At 41.9% G+C, this 16,830-nt stretch overlaps 1 protein-coding gene across 1 annotated transcript; it reads right to left on the reverse strand.

The window, feature by feature from the left end:
* Positions 1–5,401: 5,401 nt before the first annotated feature.
* On the reverse strand, positions 5,402–16,388 carry VIM (vimentin). The gene is made up of 9 exons (XM_075827598.1): positions 15,745–16,388; positions 14,785–14,845; positions 8,955–9,050; positions 8,199–8,360; positions 7,843–7,968; positions 7,196–7,416; positions 7,066–7,109; positions 6,550–6,635; positions 5,402–5,870 (listed from the first exon to the last, which is right to left on the reverse strand). The coding sequence occupies exons 1-9, from the start codon at positions 16,305–16,307 to the stop codon at positions 5,826–5,828; spliced, it is 1,404 nt and encodes a 467-aa protein (XP_075683713.1). The 5' UTR covers positions 16,308–16,388; the 3' UTR covers positions 5,402–5,825.
* Between the last annotated feature and the right edge of the window lie 442 nt (positions 16,389–16,830).

Consider the following 16,830-nt stretch of genomic DNA (forward strand, 5'->3'; position numbering starts at 1 on the left):
GGCCTGGACCTGTAGGGAGAGGCCCTGCATCTGCTGGGTCAGGGTCTCAAGGGGGTCCATGATAGCGTCAGCGTAGGAGAAATGGTAGACTAGGTAATGGCTTGTAATTATGTAATGGCAGGAAGGAGGTGAAGGGAAAGTGAGCCCTAATCTACCCACCGCCCTGTCCCTGCCTACTTGCAACGACCCGCCCTAGGCGACGAGGTACAACTGGGCGGCGGTCCCTACGCTGGCTAAGTGCACAGGAAGACAAACAGGGAACACGCAAGGGAAGGGGCAGTAGCCACGGAACGCCACGAGGAAACGGGGCGGTGAACGAACAGTCAGGACCAGGACGAAGTGAGTACACCCGAGCAGGCACGGAGACAGAAGCAAGCCAGGGCAAGCAAGCAGGTCAAGCAGAACTGCAGCAAGGCAGAAGCACGGCAGAAGCAGGCTGGAGCAAGCAGCAGTGGGGCCAGGAATCCAAAAGAATTACAAGCACTGAGGGAGAGCACAGGGCAGGTAATAAGGGGCAGGGGGCGGAGCTAACTCCGAGAGACCAGGCCGCGATAGGCTCTCCCACTCCTGAGCCTGCCACCCTGGTTGGTGGGAGATGGTGTCAGTCGAGCAGGTCTGGCCTCAGGTGTGGATTGATTAATCCCAGGAGTATAGCTAGATGAAGTACCTGGCAGATCCCTAACACACATACAACCTTTTTCATATTGGACTGCGGCTCTGGCTCCCGACACCTCCGCAAACAGCTGACAATGCCACAGGAAGCCGCAGCTAGACAGACATTTCCCCTGCAGCAGTCATTCAGAAGAATAGATAGATAGATAGATAGATAGATAGATAGATAGATAGATAGATAGATAGATAGATAGATAGATAGATAGATAGATAGATAGATATAGAGAAGTAGACATATCGCCGGTGGAGCCGGTTTGGCTGCACTGGGCCCAGAAGGGGTGGGGGCCCGCTCAGCTGTGCGCATAGATCGGCACGGAGCCCCCATCCTCTCAGGGCCCCCATGACCTTAACATTTATGGGCCAGGCAGCACGGGCCCCCTCATGCCAGTCAATTGTATCTGCGTCCTCGGGATAGTATAGGCTGCAGGCCACGTTAGGTCTGCAGCCTATAAGGCGATGTGAATACTCCCTGCGCAGGCTAGCGTGATGACATCACTGCATCACGCTAGTCTGCACAAGTGTCCCGCCCAGAAACTATGCAGCGCTCTGTCCGTCGCGGGAACAGGGCAAGGTGAGAAGATTTTTTTTTTTTGGGGGGCTGTGTGACACTATATACAAGGGGGAGAGGGAGCTGTTTGACACTTTATACAAGGGGTGTGGGGAGAAGCTGTGTAGCACTACCTGAAATGGGGGGGGATCGCTATGTGGCACTATATACAAGGATAGGGGGGAGCTGTGTGGCACTCAATACAAGGAGCGAGGGCTTTGTGGCAGTATATACAAGGGTAGGGGGAGCTGTGTGGCACTATTTACAAATGGGGGCTGTGTGGCACTATCTACCAAGGGGGAGCTATATGGCACAATATACAAGGGGGAGGGCTGTGTGGCGCTATCTACAGAGGGCTGTGTGGGGTCGCTATCTACAAGGGATGCTGTGGCGCTATATACAGGGGGCACAAAAGGGGTATTATTACCGTGGGGGCACAAAGTGGGCACGTTTACTGAGGGGGCACTTTTATTGCGTCGAGCACTGAGGGATCATTATTACCATCTGGGGCACTGTGAATTACGAGTTTTCTTAGGGAATGGGGTATAGGTGTGGAGGATGCTGGAAAAGCGAGAAACTAACATGTGTCTGTGTCAAATTCTGCAGAGACGAGTCGTGGCTGGAATAAGTTGTCACGGTGGTCTGGACCAGATGGAGAAAAAAAGGGAAAGTGACGACTCTAACCAGAGAAGGCATCATCTGTAAGTCACTGGATATAAATGTGCTATAATCACTTACATGGTCTGCAGAGCTCCTGTGTATAACTGGCATCTACCACTATATGGTCACTATATGGTGGTAATATTGGTCTCTGTATAGTGGTTCTTATTCAGTCACTATGTGGTTATGGTGTAGCTGTATTATTCAGTAACCGTATGGAGGTATTATTCAGTCACTATGTGGTTATGGTGTGGCTGTATTATTCAGTAACCGTATGGGGGTATTATTCAGTCACTATGTGGTTATGATGTGGCGGTATTATTCAGTAACAGTATGGGGGTATTATTCAGTCACTATGTGGTTATGATGTGGCGGTATTATTCAGTAACAGTATGGGGGTATTATTCAGTCACTATGTGGTTAGGATGTGGTGGTATTATTCAATAACAGTATGGGGGTATTATTCATTCACTGCGGTTATGGCGTGGAGGTATTCTTCAGTATCATTATTAGGGTATTATTCAGTCACTATGTGGTTATGGTGTGGAGGGATTATTCAGTAACAGTATGGGGGTATTATTCAGTCACTATGTGGTTATGGTGTGGCAGTATTATTCAGTAATAGTATGGTGGTATTATTCAGTAACAGTATGGTGGTATTATTCAGTAACAGTATGGTGGTATTATTCAGTAACAGTATGGAGGTATTATTCAGTAACAGTATGGAGGTATTATTCAGTAACAGTATGGGGGTATTATTCAGTAACAGTATAAATGTATTATTCAGTAATAGTATGGTGGTATTATTCAGTAACAGTATGGTGGTATTATTCAGTCAATATGTGGTTACGGTGTGGCGGTATTATTCACTAACAGTATGGGGGTATTATTCAGTCACTATGTGGTCATGGTGTGGCGGTTATTCAGTAACCGTATGGGGGTATTATTCAGTCACTATGTGGTTATGGTATGGTGGTATTATTCAGTAACAGAATGGGGGTATTATTCAGTCACTATGTGGTTATGATGTGGCGGTATTATTCAGTAACAGAATGGGGGTATTATTCAGTCACTATGTGGTTATGATGTGGCGGTATTATTCAGTAACAGTATGGGGGTATTATTCAGTCACTATGTGGTTATGGTGTGGTGGTATTATTCAGTAACAGAATGGGGGTATTATTCAGTCACTATGTGGTTATGATGTGGCGGTATTATTCAGTAACAGTATGGGGGTATTATTCAGTCACTATGTGGATATGATGTGGCGGTATTATTCAGTAACAGTATGGGGGTATTATTCAGTCACTATGTGGATATGATGTGGCGGTATTATTCAGTAACAGTATGGAGGTATTATTCAGTCACTATGTGGTCATGGTGTGGCGGTTATTCAGTAACCGTATGGGGGTATTATTCAGTCACTATGTGGTTATGGTATGGTGGTATTATTCAGTAACAGAATGGGGGTATTATTCAGTCACTATGTGGTTATGATGTGGCGGTATTATTCAGTAACAGAATGGGGGTATTATTCAGTCACTATGTGGTTATGATGTGGCGGTATTATTCAGTAACAGTATGGGGGTATTATTCAGTCACTATGTGGTTATGGTGTGGTGGTATTATTCAGTAACAGAATGGGGGTATTATTCAGTCACTATGTGGTTATGATGTGGCGGTATTATTCAGTAACAGTATGGGGGTATTATTCAGTCACTATGTGGATATGATGTGGCGGTATTATTCAGTAACAGTATGGGGGTATTATTCAGTCACTATGTGGATATGATGTGGCGGTATTATTCAGTAACAGTATGGAGGTATTATTCAGTCACTATGTGGTTATGGTGTGGCGGTATTATTCAGTAGCAGTATGGGGGTATTATTCAGTCACTATGTGGATATGATGTGGCGGTATTATTCAGTAACAGTATGGAGGTATTATTCAGTCACTATGAAGTTATGGTGTGGTGGTATTATTCAGTAACAGTATGGGGATTTTATTCAGTCACTGTGTTATGGTGTGGGGGTATTATGTGGACCTTATATTGTGTTATTATTGGTCTTATAATAGTGAGTTGTGTTCAGTAACAGTATGCAGGTAATATTTCATCTGGTATAGTGGTATGATTTAAGAACTGTATTTGTATATAATTTCTGTGAGGCGGGACCTATGCTTTGGGGCTTGCAACACTCCTGGACGCGCTAGAAATCAGTGATGCAGTTCACTGCACATCGCCTTCTGAATTGACTGCATTATTGATGCAGTCATTTAGCATTTGAGGCCCCACTTTTAACTTTGCCCAGGGCTACACTTTGTCTAAAACCGGCCCCGGGCACATAGATTGGCAGACGGAGGGGGGCCCCTTCCCTCCGTGTGCACTTTTAGCAAATCACAGATTGGGCTCCCTTCCTTCACATATGTTATTGATGCCCGATCTGTGAGTTGCACAGGGTGGGACGGGGCCCCCTCCGTCTGCCCCGTGGTCACGCTAATCTATTACTTAGAAAACATATTAGGAGGGGAGGAGCCTGGCGAGGCTTGCTCTGTCTGGTGGTCTTTGTCACCTAGTAAGCAGCGTCACTGTCAGATGCAGTGCAACATCTGACAATGATGCTCACTAGGTGACCAAGACCACCAGATAGAGCGCGCCGCACCTAGAAGCAGCATCGCTACCTTCGGACCAGTTATTGATCTAGGATATGGACGCTGCTGAAATTAAGCATAATATTGGTTGGCTTAATCAGTGTTAGGGTTCTTCTTGCTCTGCCCCCTGAGCCTGCCGGTGCTTTTACTGTGTGGTGTGCGTGCTGAGCATCGTGAAGGAGACTGACTGAAAATAAAAAGAACTAGGAGTGGAGCTCAGTGGATAGTGTGACCTTCTTTAACATTTATGGCATATCCACAGGATATGCCATAAAAGTCAGATAGATGTGGGTCCCACCTCTGGCACCTGCGCCTATCCCTAGAATGGGGCCCCCTAAACCCCGTTTTGCCTTTTTTGGCTCCTGCTACTTCACGGCCACTTCCGGATTACACGGTCGGGAGTTACGAAAACAGCAAAGCTCGCTGAGCTATGCTGTGTCCGTAACTCCCATAGAAGTGAATGGCAGTTACGGAAGCAGCGTAGCACGATAAAGTCATTATAAGTTAGTTACAGGAGTGCTTTGTGTTATACGCCGTTGTTGTATGGAAATTATTAGCATTATTTATGTTTTTTTACTTGTGTTCTAAACTAGTAAAAAAATGTGCAATAAAGATTTACATAGTTTTATAAGCGCTTGGGCATGGTTAGGTTATGAGGGGCCCTCTGCAGTCGGTGTCGATAGATAGATAGATAGATAGATAGATAGATAGATAGATAGATAGATAGATAGATAGATAGATAGATAGATAGATAGATAGATAGATAGATAGATAGATAGATAGATAGATAGATAGATAGCTTTTATTCCATTCATTTACATTAAACAGGAAATACAAAGATAACAAAATAAAAGATGAAAAAATGAGGCAAATTGTATTTCTAAAGATTTATTTAAAGCACTGACAGGTTGCCTGGAAGTAAAAAGCTTTTCTTGGGAATCTTAAAAACAGTATTGCAGCACAAGATATTGCTATTATTTTTCTTTGTAAACTAGACTGAAGTAAAACCACTGTCATTCAAAAGTAAGACTTCACTCTCAAAACCCCAATGACTAATCCCCCTCTACAGTAGGCCTAGGCAACCTATGGTTCTTTAGCTGTGAAGGAACTAGAAATCCCAGCATGCCCTAACAGCTGGAGAGCTACAGGTTACCAATCTCTGCTTATATAGGAAATCTATCCTCCCATCCTTGAAGTAACAGCAAAAGGCACTTAAAGTTGGTTTTCTTCAAAGTTTACACGCAGAGGACAATATTACGTCGCTGGTCAAGGTTTCCTCAGGAATAAGTTCAGGTTTCAGTCCTCATAGTCATCGTGGTGCTGGGAAGTTTCATTAATGACCTGTCAAAAGAAAATGATCATTAGAGTTATTGTTGACTTGTACTATAGTCCAGAGCATCATTTACAATTCTGTTGGTTGCAATTGGCAACAGTCAACAAGCTTATTGACAGACACGCCTTTAACAGCTGAACTCCTACTTTTAACTACATCAGATTACTGTACAGTGCTTGGTGTAGAGACTACTTCCCAAAATGAAAATAACCAGAGCAATCTCTGTGCAGACATTCAGTCAGCAAGAAATGATGGCACATTTGAGCTCTGAAGAGTGCAGAATTGCGATTGCAGCTCTGGACTATAATACAGGCAGTAACTCAGGAGCATTTTTTTTTTTTTTTTTTTAACTAATCCTAGTACATTATTTATATATGAACCCTGACTGTTCCCTTCTGACATGCCTATGCACTGTAATACAAACCAATGGCTTTAATGAATTTGTGGCAAATTAATAACCAATATTGGGCACCCTCAAAAATACTGGCCACGATTATATCTAGTTCTCCCTTCACTTAGCATTTCTCTCACTGATTACGACCTCCCATACGGTCTTCCTCCCTATATTACCGGAGTATTACTGGGTGAGAGTTTTTTTCCCTCCCCGTTGGTTCTCATTTGGATAAATAAGACTATATTAGTACAAGTCTTCTCTTTGTGACAAGCTTTATACACAGTAGCACCTACCTGACCATCCCTGGTCTCCACAGTCTTGATCAGAAGTGTTCTTTTAGAGTGGGATTCTGGCATTGTATGAGAGTCCAGATTAGTTTCTGAAAAACAAATGTTTGTTACAGGTTAGGCAAAAGACCAGGCTGGTATAAAACGAAAAAAAAAAAAAAATAACTAAAATATAATTATTGTTATTGGAAACCGTCAACAAGCTTGTTGTCAGACACACCCCTAACAGCTTCACTAAGCTCCTATATTACAGGGGGACAGTTTCTAGTCAGCACTGTGGTTATGACCCCTCAATGTGAATAACATGCCTGTTATTTCTACGAAGTGAGTAGCGGGCTCCGGTGTGACTACTACCTCTGCACCATCTATAGCCAAGCCCCGACTCTCCTCTTCGGGTAAAAATTAGAGGATCAGCCAAAATATACAGCACAGCACATCCCCTTGTCTGAGAGAACTGCATAGATGGTTGGTAGATCTGTTTATGACTGGCTTGAAGCTAACAATACACTGAATCATATTTACCTCTCATGCTCATGTTAGAAAAGGAATGGACTGGAATGGAAATCCTGCGGAAAAAAAATAAATATTAATTAATGCAATATACATAATATATGTGGATCGAGGGTCATAGTATCACTGGTGCTCCTAGTACCTGCTCTCCTCTCCTTCCAGCAGTTTTCTGTAAGTTGCAATTTCGATATCAAGTGCCATCTTGACGTTCAGCAGATCCTGGTACTCGCGCAGGTGACGAGACATTTCCTCCTTCATGTTCTGAACCTCTTCTTGCAGACGGTTAATAGTGTCCTGGTAGTTAGCAGCTTCAACAGCAAAGTTATCTTCCACTTCCCGCATTTGGCGTTCATAAGACTCATTCTAAAACACAATGACAACTAATTGAACACATTTTTTTTCTAGGTATTCTGATCACATTATATTAGGGAACATGTTTAAAGTCTATGTACAGTACATCTTGCGACTTTTTATATTGTCCCAATGCATTATACTCCCTTCCATCTATCTCCTAAGCATTTGGTAGATTAGCAAGTAATAGGGAACAGATGGATGGCTATATGAATGCAGGATGAGACTACACATGGTTTGTTTGTAGTCTGTTACCATGGAGATGTAGAAACAAAATAGTAGCTAATTTGTACTTAAGATTGCAAAGTTGCTTTATTTTTCAATTTAAGCTGTATTGGAACAATTGGATGCAAAGGTGGACATAGCCTTTAAGCAATTTGCTAATATAGTCTGCGATGCCAATGTAAACAACGTAACCCATGATATTATTTTACTTACAGATCCTTTCATTGCATCAACCTCACAGGTAAGGGTCTGGATCTGTCTGCGGTAGTCATTAGTCTCCTGCTTGGCTTGACGCAAGGCGTCATTGTTGCGGTTAGCAGCTTCAGACAGGTCCGCAAACTAAAAGAAATAAATTACTGAATTTACGATCTTGTTTACGTAAAGTTAAAAAAAAATGCAAAAAAAAAGTTATTGTGCATCTCGAGATAAATGGTCAAACCTAGCTATTGACGACATAGAGGACGGTCCTGCGATCAGTACCCTCCCCCAATAAGCCAGAGGTGCGAATAAGGCACCTGGTCCATTCATGTATTACATAGGAAATGTCATGCATTTTTTTTTTCCCCTACCTTAGACTTGTACCATTCTTCTGCGTCTTGCAGATTCTTAGAAGCAACATTCTCGTACTGCTGGCGGACATCGCGCAGAGCTGCTGTGAGATCTGGTTTGGCGACGTCCATGTCAATCTGGACATGTTGTTCCTGGATTTGTGCTTGAAGTTCACGGATTTCCTGAACAAAACAATATAAATGCAAAATACATATATGAAGACTATAAAACATCATATTAACATGACACTGTCCTGGTAACTGGAGGACATCAAGGGTGGAGGAAGTGATCCATATTGGACATCAGGAGTGTTTTGGGAGAGGCCTGGGTTTCCTGGATGGGAGTAGTGATGTCACCATACCCGTAATGCCATCATTTAGGCTTTGCATCGTGAACTTTCCGCCTGGGACTGCGTCAAGTTTACCGGTACTTTTGACAGTAAGAATAGTGCAGTACATAGTATTACTCTTGCCGTCAAATATATTGGAGCCCGATGGACCTTTAAAGTCAATGACGTCACGCGATGTCAGGGCTTCCAATTTTAAAATGACAATTCAAAGGGGGATACACCGTGAAATGGAATGAGGAGTTGGGTAATGGCGGTTCTAAAGTATTGCCGCAATATCTTTTACTGCAAGTTAAAGTAAATCTTGGTGACTAGACGTGAGAGAATCGAGTAAGAGGGTGGCACTGAGGGTTGTAGTTATACAACTATGGTGAGAAGCCCGGAAAGGCTAAGGAACGATCCGCTAGTCTGTAAGATGTCCTGGACTTACCTCATCATGCAACTTCTTCAGGAAAATAATCTCTTCTTGGAGAGATTCAAGTTTGCGTTCCAGATCGATACGGGCCAGAGAGGCATTGTCAACATCCTGAGGGGAATAAACAATAAAAGTTGTACTTTTTGGTGACCTGATTGAATTTATTTAGCAAAAATATTTACAGATTTCTCATGGTCCACTGACAATGGTACCACTTGGCACTAGGAATAAAACAAACTAACACAATGTGTTCTTCCATTGTACACAGGAGATACAATCACTTACTACAAGTATAGCATCTGAAGGCTACACCGGTGAAGAGCTACAAAGGTGGCCTTGATTTTGGTCTTCTACTTGAAGACATGAGACATCAAGATGTCCTACTCTTGGTGATAATATTCAGATTGCTTTAACTTTGCCGGTTTATCTCTATTTTGGTCTAGGAGGCAGGACAGTAGAAGAGTTCATCTATTCTCTGAGAATTAGAAGTCCTTTTAGAGAACTTGTAAGCTTTCCTGACATGACTTTTTTTTAGCATTCACCATGAAGTAATAATTCTCGAGTATCTTTTCCTAGAATTCTGTGTTGTGATGTCCCTCTGTTATTCCTCCTGGAAATGTATGAATAAATTCATAACTAGGCTTTATTATTTTCCTTGTCAAGGGGTTGGGTGTGTCTGACACGTTCAGCACTGACCAAGAATGTAACTAATTCCATAGCAGCTCTGATAGGGCCCAGAGGATGAGGAGGCCCAGGCAAGTGCAAAAAAAAAAAAAAAAAAACAATCCTTTTTGTGGGGAAAAACAAGTGACATTCTGCTGTCCGTCTCATAGGAGTTCTTCTTCTCTGATATATGACACTACTATCTGTCCCCTGTACTGTTTTCTGCAGTACAATTTACTATTATCTAGGTGTTGGGGGACACATCTTTGTTCTTACTATGGAGCCCTATAAATCCTAGTTATGCCCCTAGCACTGATAGACGGTGTCAGACTGGGACACACTCTATTGACTAAAGGAATGGTAACACCCAGATGTCAATCTATTTATAAATTTCCAGGAGGAATAACAGAGGAATGGCACAAGGCAAAGTTCTAAATCAAGATGCTCCGGCACGTAAATATCTACTAAAACAGAAATGTTAGGAGAGCAGACAGGTCCTCTTTAACCAGGCAGCAAATATAAAATATCTGTTGGACGAAATATAGTTTAGGAGACTGTCATTTTCTTCGACTCCACCATTACCTTTCCCATTAGCTTGGCCAAAGTTATTTCTATGGAAGAAGAGAAGTGGCTGCCATACATCAAGTCAACCTGTCCCCATTTACTAATGGGAGTCCCATAAAAATCAGACTTGTCAGAGGAAATCCCTCAAAAAAATAGTCACGTGTCTATGGCCAGCTCAATGTACTACTGGTTGTAGAGGAGAACCTGGTTCCTCTCACTTCCGCCTACTTGACCTCAAACATGAGCAGCAGACAGGTGGTGGAACCAAGACTATAAACCAACCTCCGGCTTATATGAAGATACTGTTGCCCTCTGAAGATTTCCATATTCTACAAATATTACTATCATTTACATCTCCGAATGCCTTTTCTTAAGATTGTGAGTGTTGCATTAAGCTTTTCCTCCTTCTTAATTCAGCCATTAACAGCTCTACAGAAATATACAGAGAACAGCTCTACAGAAATATACAGAGAACAGCCCTACAGAAATATACAGAGAACAGCCCTACAGAAATATACAGAGAACAGCTCTACAGAAATATACAGAGAACAGCCCTACAGAAATATACAGAGAACAGCCCTACAGAAATATACAGAGAACAGCCCTACAGAAATATACAGAGAACAGCCCTACAGAAATATACAGAGAACAGCCCTACAGAAATATACAGAGAACAGCCCTACAGAAATATACAGTGAACAGCCCTACAGAAATATACAGTGAACAGCTCTACAGAAATATACAGAGACCAGCTCTACAGAAATATACAGAAAACAGCCCTACAGAAATATACAGAGAACAGCCCTACAGAAATATACAGAGAACAGCCCTACAGAAATATACAGAGAACAGCCCTACAGAAATATACAGTGAACGGTCTTTTGTGCTTTGTCCACAAAGAAAGATTTCAGCATTGGAAATAGTCACTAATGATGTGATCTGACTGTGACTACAAGACCCCCATCCCCCAATGCATTACTTATTCCCTTTACTCATGTCAGGAAGTCTTTACATATGAAAGACGCTCAAAGACCCCTGTGTGTAGAGGACTACTATGTGCACCAAATGTGTCAGCAACTAATCCTCCATTGTTTATCTGGCTGCTCCTCGAATAATGGAGCTCTGTGCCACTAGTGAAAGTATTATCACTAAGTACAAAACATAGTATCTAGTGGCATTCCAATTGGAACAAAAATATTCTTACTTTTTTTGCGTTAAGATAGATATATATGGGATAGATAGATAGATAGATAGATAGGATAGATAGGAGATAGATAGATAGGAGATAGATAGATAGGAGATAGATAGATAGGAGATAGATAGATAGGAGAGATAGATATGAGATAGATAGATATGAGATAGATAGATATGAGATAGATAGATATGAGAGATAGATATGAGATAGATAGATATGAGATAGATAGATATGAGATAGATAGATATGAGATAGATAGATAGATAGATAGATAGATATGAGATAGATAGATAGATATGAGATAGATAGATAGATAGATAGATAGATAGATAGATAGATAGATAGATAGATAGATAGATAGATAGATAGATAGATAGATAGGTCATTCAAATAGCTAAGCAGTTGGCCAAAACATAGATTTATCAAAATCAGAGGTTATAAAAGTCAAAAAAAAAAAATCGGCAGACGTTTCTGTGACTTCCATTTATTTTAATGGAAGGTAAGAGTATTTGCACGGCATCGCTCATGATCTGGCTTTTGGGACATCTATGACTGACAATGGTGTATCTGTAGGTAGCAATCACAACTGTGACTCTGCATAAGAGGTCCCCTTTGTCACTTAAGAAGACGCCATTATTATAAATGGCACAAGGTGGTAGGGCAAATACAAATTTAGCATTGGGGCCCAGGAGCTTTAATATTCACATCTTTTGACTAATATTTTAATTTTAGAACAACCCTTTTTTAATATTAGATTGAGTACAGAAGTAGCAATCTTTAACTTGACACTTAATGCATTAAATACAGTGTGCCAATAAACGTTGACTTTTGTTGTGTTTAGCGATAAGTTATCACGCTGCAGAAAGTTATCAGTATCAAGTTAAAGTTTGCTACATCTGTATATTGTGGGTGTATGTCCCGTACTCCACCACCAGTGTCTGAATAGACCAGCTTGGGCACACCCAAGGAAAGGATTCGGAGTCCCATCCCCCCTCCAGCTATACAGTGCATGACGTCATCACACGTACGGGTCATGGTATTAATATGGACTAATGGGTTATTTGTCAGGACCTGAACCCCCAGAGGATCATCTTGTGCTTTGTTGAACCGCACCAATCATACCTTCCACCATTTAGAATACAACTTAGAGATTTTAGAGGTTCATGTTCCAGAAAGATAGGGGAATAGGGATAGGAGAGCTTCGGCTTCTGCTCGTTGTACTAAGTTAAACAAATAACAGGTAGTATAATGAATGGGTGTACATATGTTTTGTTTTCTAGGATGCTAGGAGTTGTAGTCAAAGGGTCACAATTTTCTGATGAATGCTCTACACTATGAATTTAAACATAAAATGTAATCATATCAAAAGGGTTGGGCATTGCTATGGGTGGGACCAGTTGCCACATCTGCTATTTCCAGATTGCACAACTTAATTTTTTTTTTTTTTTTTTTTTTATACACATAATCTTTAGCACGTCAAGAGGAAAGTTACGCAATAAGCCTGGTCTACTGCCCGCAGAATACACGGCAAAAGGAGGATCAAATATAGAGTCGCTGTCTGACCAATTTAATACAAAAAATATCTAATTTCCTGTGCATCCTGCACATAATAAAATGCTGCTAGCAACAACAAAGAACAATAAGCCCACAAAGCGAGCTATTATTCCAGGCTATTGGTATAGTTCCCGGCTCTGCATTCCACAGCGAAGGCGTGAGAAAGCAGCGGGGCTTGTCAGGGAAGGAAACAGATGGGCCTTTAGCTCCATGGCTGCCGCTCTGCGCTGTATGAGATACTTTTGTGCTGGGCTGCGCGGTGGTGACACTTCTTTGTGTGAAGGAATGGGCCTTGGGTCTGAGAACAGTTTAAGGATCACACAAGTGGATGCTATTGTGTGGAAGTTGGATAATGCTACGAATTGAATGTTAGGGGTCATGTACCCTGCTGCAAACGAGAGGGGGGGGGGGATACTTAAAAAAATTCAATTTTGCAAAAAAGCAATACAAAAGGAACATAGTGAACTAGAATTAATGTCTCAAAGCTTACCCTATAAGACAAGAAAATTATTTTTTTTAGTCTAAAATATACTATAGAAGACTTATTCTGCACTTTTGGGAACTCTATCTGCTTTTTGATTACTTAAAGGAACACTCCAGACAAAATGTATATATTATTTTATGCCTAGTGCAGGGCCTGTGGGGAAGCAAAGAAGATCAATGAGAGAATCCATGTCATGCACCGCCCCCTCAAACCGGCACTAGGCAGATATGTACGTCATTATATGTATATACACACACTGTATATGACATTATCAGACATTTTGTCTTGTTCGAATGCCAAACATATTTTGATGGAAAATCACTTTAAAGGAACCCTCTAAACAATACGTATACACCGTGTTATGCCTCGAGCAGGGCGGAGCATGACACAGGGATATAAGGTACACCAAAAACAGAATCTTTGTGTCATGCTCCGCCCCCTCAAAATATTTTTATGTAACTTGTAATCTCACTCAGATATGTCAGAATGGTCACAATGGTGAGAGACTGGGAGTTGGATTCTCATCAATCGCCAAAACAAATGGACTCTGGCAATAAACTGTAATGTAAGGACAACTTTGTATGTGATTCTGGAACCTAGTAGGCTCCTGGTTAAAGCCTTAAAATAATTACCCTTATTATTAAGAATATTCACAATGTTGAAAGAAAGTTAAAAATAATATTCATGTGTCTCTTGGGATGGATGCAGAATACGTAGAAGTGCTCTCCATTGCTGAACGTAGTCATTGGGCGGGACCGGTGATGTCAGAACTATTTAGAAAGGGCTTTTCCTTTTCATGCGTTTAGGCCACCCCAGCAGCCATCATTTTTTGGGTGTGGCAGCGGAGATTTCATCTCGGAGTCATCTCATACTGGCACCATAAATAAAGTATATAGTACAATGCCACGCAATATGAAATTTGACATCACACTTACGGCATATTTAATAGTATGACTGTCATATAACGTAGGCACTACTCCCAGACATGAAATATAGTTACATTACTAGACAAACACTCTTAAAAAGACACTAATCCTAAAGTATATATGTTACATGCTATTGTTCTCTGTTATTGGCCAGTGCAAGATAAGGCGCAGATGACTCATAGTCTTCCAAAAAATTTAGTAAAATCCCTGCCCCTATGATCATTACTTTATGATGCATATTTCCCATGCCAATAACCCCCAGAAACATTTACATACATAAGTGTGACTGATATAAGCAGCTCATTTTTATAAGATGGCGACTTTAATTTACTTATTTATACTGTTGGCCACTAGGGGGGCTCTATAGAGAAGGGGCTGATCATATAGACAGGAAAGAAGGGGTGTCAGGCAGCATTTCCGGAGGGTGTTGTAGAGGATCACATCTGCAAAGCTACAAACCTGTCGGAATGACTGCAGATTGCCCTCAGCTTCTTCCTTCTGAATCATTTCATCCTGCAGCCTAGAATCAAACAAGAAATAAATAAAATATAACGGCATAAACGTTATCCTATATGAACGAATAAAAAGACCCCATAGAAGAAGATCAGTATTACATCACAATGAGGTCACGTCAGCTATGAGAAAAACAAAATCACTTCTCAATGTTGTGTAAACTTTCAAAACCTGCAGATGTAGTAGAGCAGAGTTAGTCTAATGCAGCAGAGTGGAGTTTGTCATTTGTCACCACTCATGGTGATAGCAGAATGAGTTATTAAGTGGTTTACATAGGGCTGCAGATACATTTCTCATAGGAATCAAATGTCTACTGAACATACCAGATGATGAAAATATTTATATTGAATTATCAACGGATATAATAATTGTGTTATTAATAATACGGTGGCGTCTCCCACCATCATTTTGGAAGCTAGGCCAAAGTTCCAGTTGTTTGAATGACCTGCCCCACCCATCCAGACATGTACCTGGAGAGCAGACAGTTTTGCAGCCAAGATCTCCCATGCCCATAGCACCACGGGTCCTCACCAGCTCTTTTTTTTTTTAGGATCCCTGCCCTGATATTATCCTGCATGGCTGGAGTTTTTCTTCTTTTCTGCTGGACCAGCAATCTAAACACTGATGGATAAACTGCCCCTTGTTCAAAGCCAAAAACATTAACCCTAAATGGTCAGCACAAGCCTGACCTAAATACGTCAACAACGTCTCTTGGCAAGAAACGTTTCCCTTTTTTGGGCCACAGTTTATGGAAATGAGTCATTCTGAGGGCTCAATGAAGCCATTTGAGGAGAAAACTGAAGTCTTTCAACCGAAAGTTAACTATTTAGTGTTACAAAAAGAAACTTTGCATCAACAGCTCTAAAAGTTTATGCAACATTGTATCAGTCAATGGCAAGAACTTACTTTTCTCTGAAACGTTGCAGGTCATCTCCCAGGTTGTCTCTGTCCACTTCCACCCTGGCTTTCTCGTTGGTCAGAAGGTCCACCTGCCTCCGGAGATCCCTCATTTCGTCTTCATATAGGTCCCCCACCCTGGAGGTCCCCTTTCCTTTCAGTTGCTCCAATTCAGCCAAAAGAATCTTGTTCTGTTGCTCAAGGAATCGAACTTTGTCAATGAAATTGGCAAACCTGTCATTGAGCTCTTGCATCTCAGCCTTCTCGTTGGTCCTGTTGGCTTTGAACTCCAAGTTGATGGCATCTGCCAGGGAGAAGTCTACACTATCGGTCATCCTGGCTGGAGGGAGGCTGCTCCTCAGCCTGGTAGAGGAAGACTTGGTGAAAGAAGCTGGGGAAGAAGAATTTGTGTAGACCACTCTGCTGGTAAGACCACTGCCACTGTTATATCCAGGGCGGTAGGCATTGCCCAGAGAGTACCTGTTGCTGGAGGTGACATAGCGGCTTCCAGAAGAACTGGATCTAGGGTTTCCCCCAAAGATCCTCTTGTATGATGACTTGGTGGTAGTCATGGTGTGCTGGTGGTATTCCTTTGTATGGCTGCAGTGGTCTTCTGTGCAGACCAGTCAGTGCTTCAGCAGGAGACAGAGCTGGCATCTAGACTGGTATTTATACTGCAGATAACGGCACAGGGGTTAGGAGTGATGCCACAGGCGGCCAATGTGCATGAAGACATGAAGACCTTGACTAATCCCACAGCCAATAGGAACATACTGGGCTGGACCATCATTATTTCTCTCCTGGCAATGAGCTCAACTTTCTTTACTTCTGCAAAACTTTTTTTTTCTTCAAAAAGTTTTCAAGTAACTACTCCCAACTCCTGCAAGTAACAAAGGCAGCTGCAAAACCCTACCAACAACTGCCTGGCAGCCATGGCATTGCACAGATTAGGTCTTCTGCCATGCCAGTCTTTGCCTGGCACAACAAATTTTGCATGCTGACAAGAAGTCACTAACTTGTTCCTACTCTAATATATGTAATCGCTTTGGACTTCTGTTGATGTACAACGAATAGTTCCGAAATACTATGCCAAGC

The sequence above is a fragment of the Rhinoderma darwinii genome, chromosome 5, assembly GCF_050947455.1.
Source record: "Rhinoderma darwinii isolate aRhiDar2 chromosome 5, aRhiDar2.hap1, whole genome shotgun sequence".
In the NCBI taxonomy this organism is placed as follows: Eukaryota; Metazoa; Chordata; class Amphibia; order Anura; family Rhinodermatidae; genus Rhinoderma; species Rhinoderma darwinii.

Bases quoted from the DNA above. Each gene is read 5' to 3' on its own strand.
- VIM (XM_075827598.1), bottom strand. From the start codon at position 16,307: ATGACTACCACCAAGTCATCATACAAGAGGATCTTTGGGGGAAACCCT. The intron at 8,361-8,954 runs GTAAGTCCAGGA...TGTTTTGTTCAG, and splicing joins TGAAGAAGTTGCATGATGAG to GAAATCCGTGAACTTCAAGC. The intron at 6,636-7,065 runs GTAAATATGATT...TTTGTTTTTCAG, and splicing joins TTCTAACATGAGCATGAGAG to AAACTAATCTGGACTCTCAT.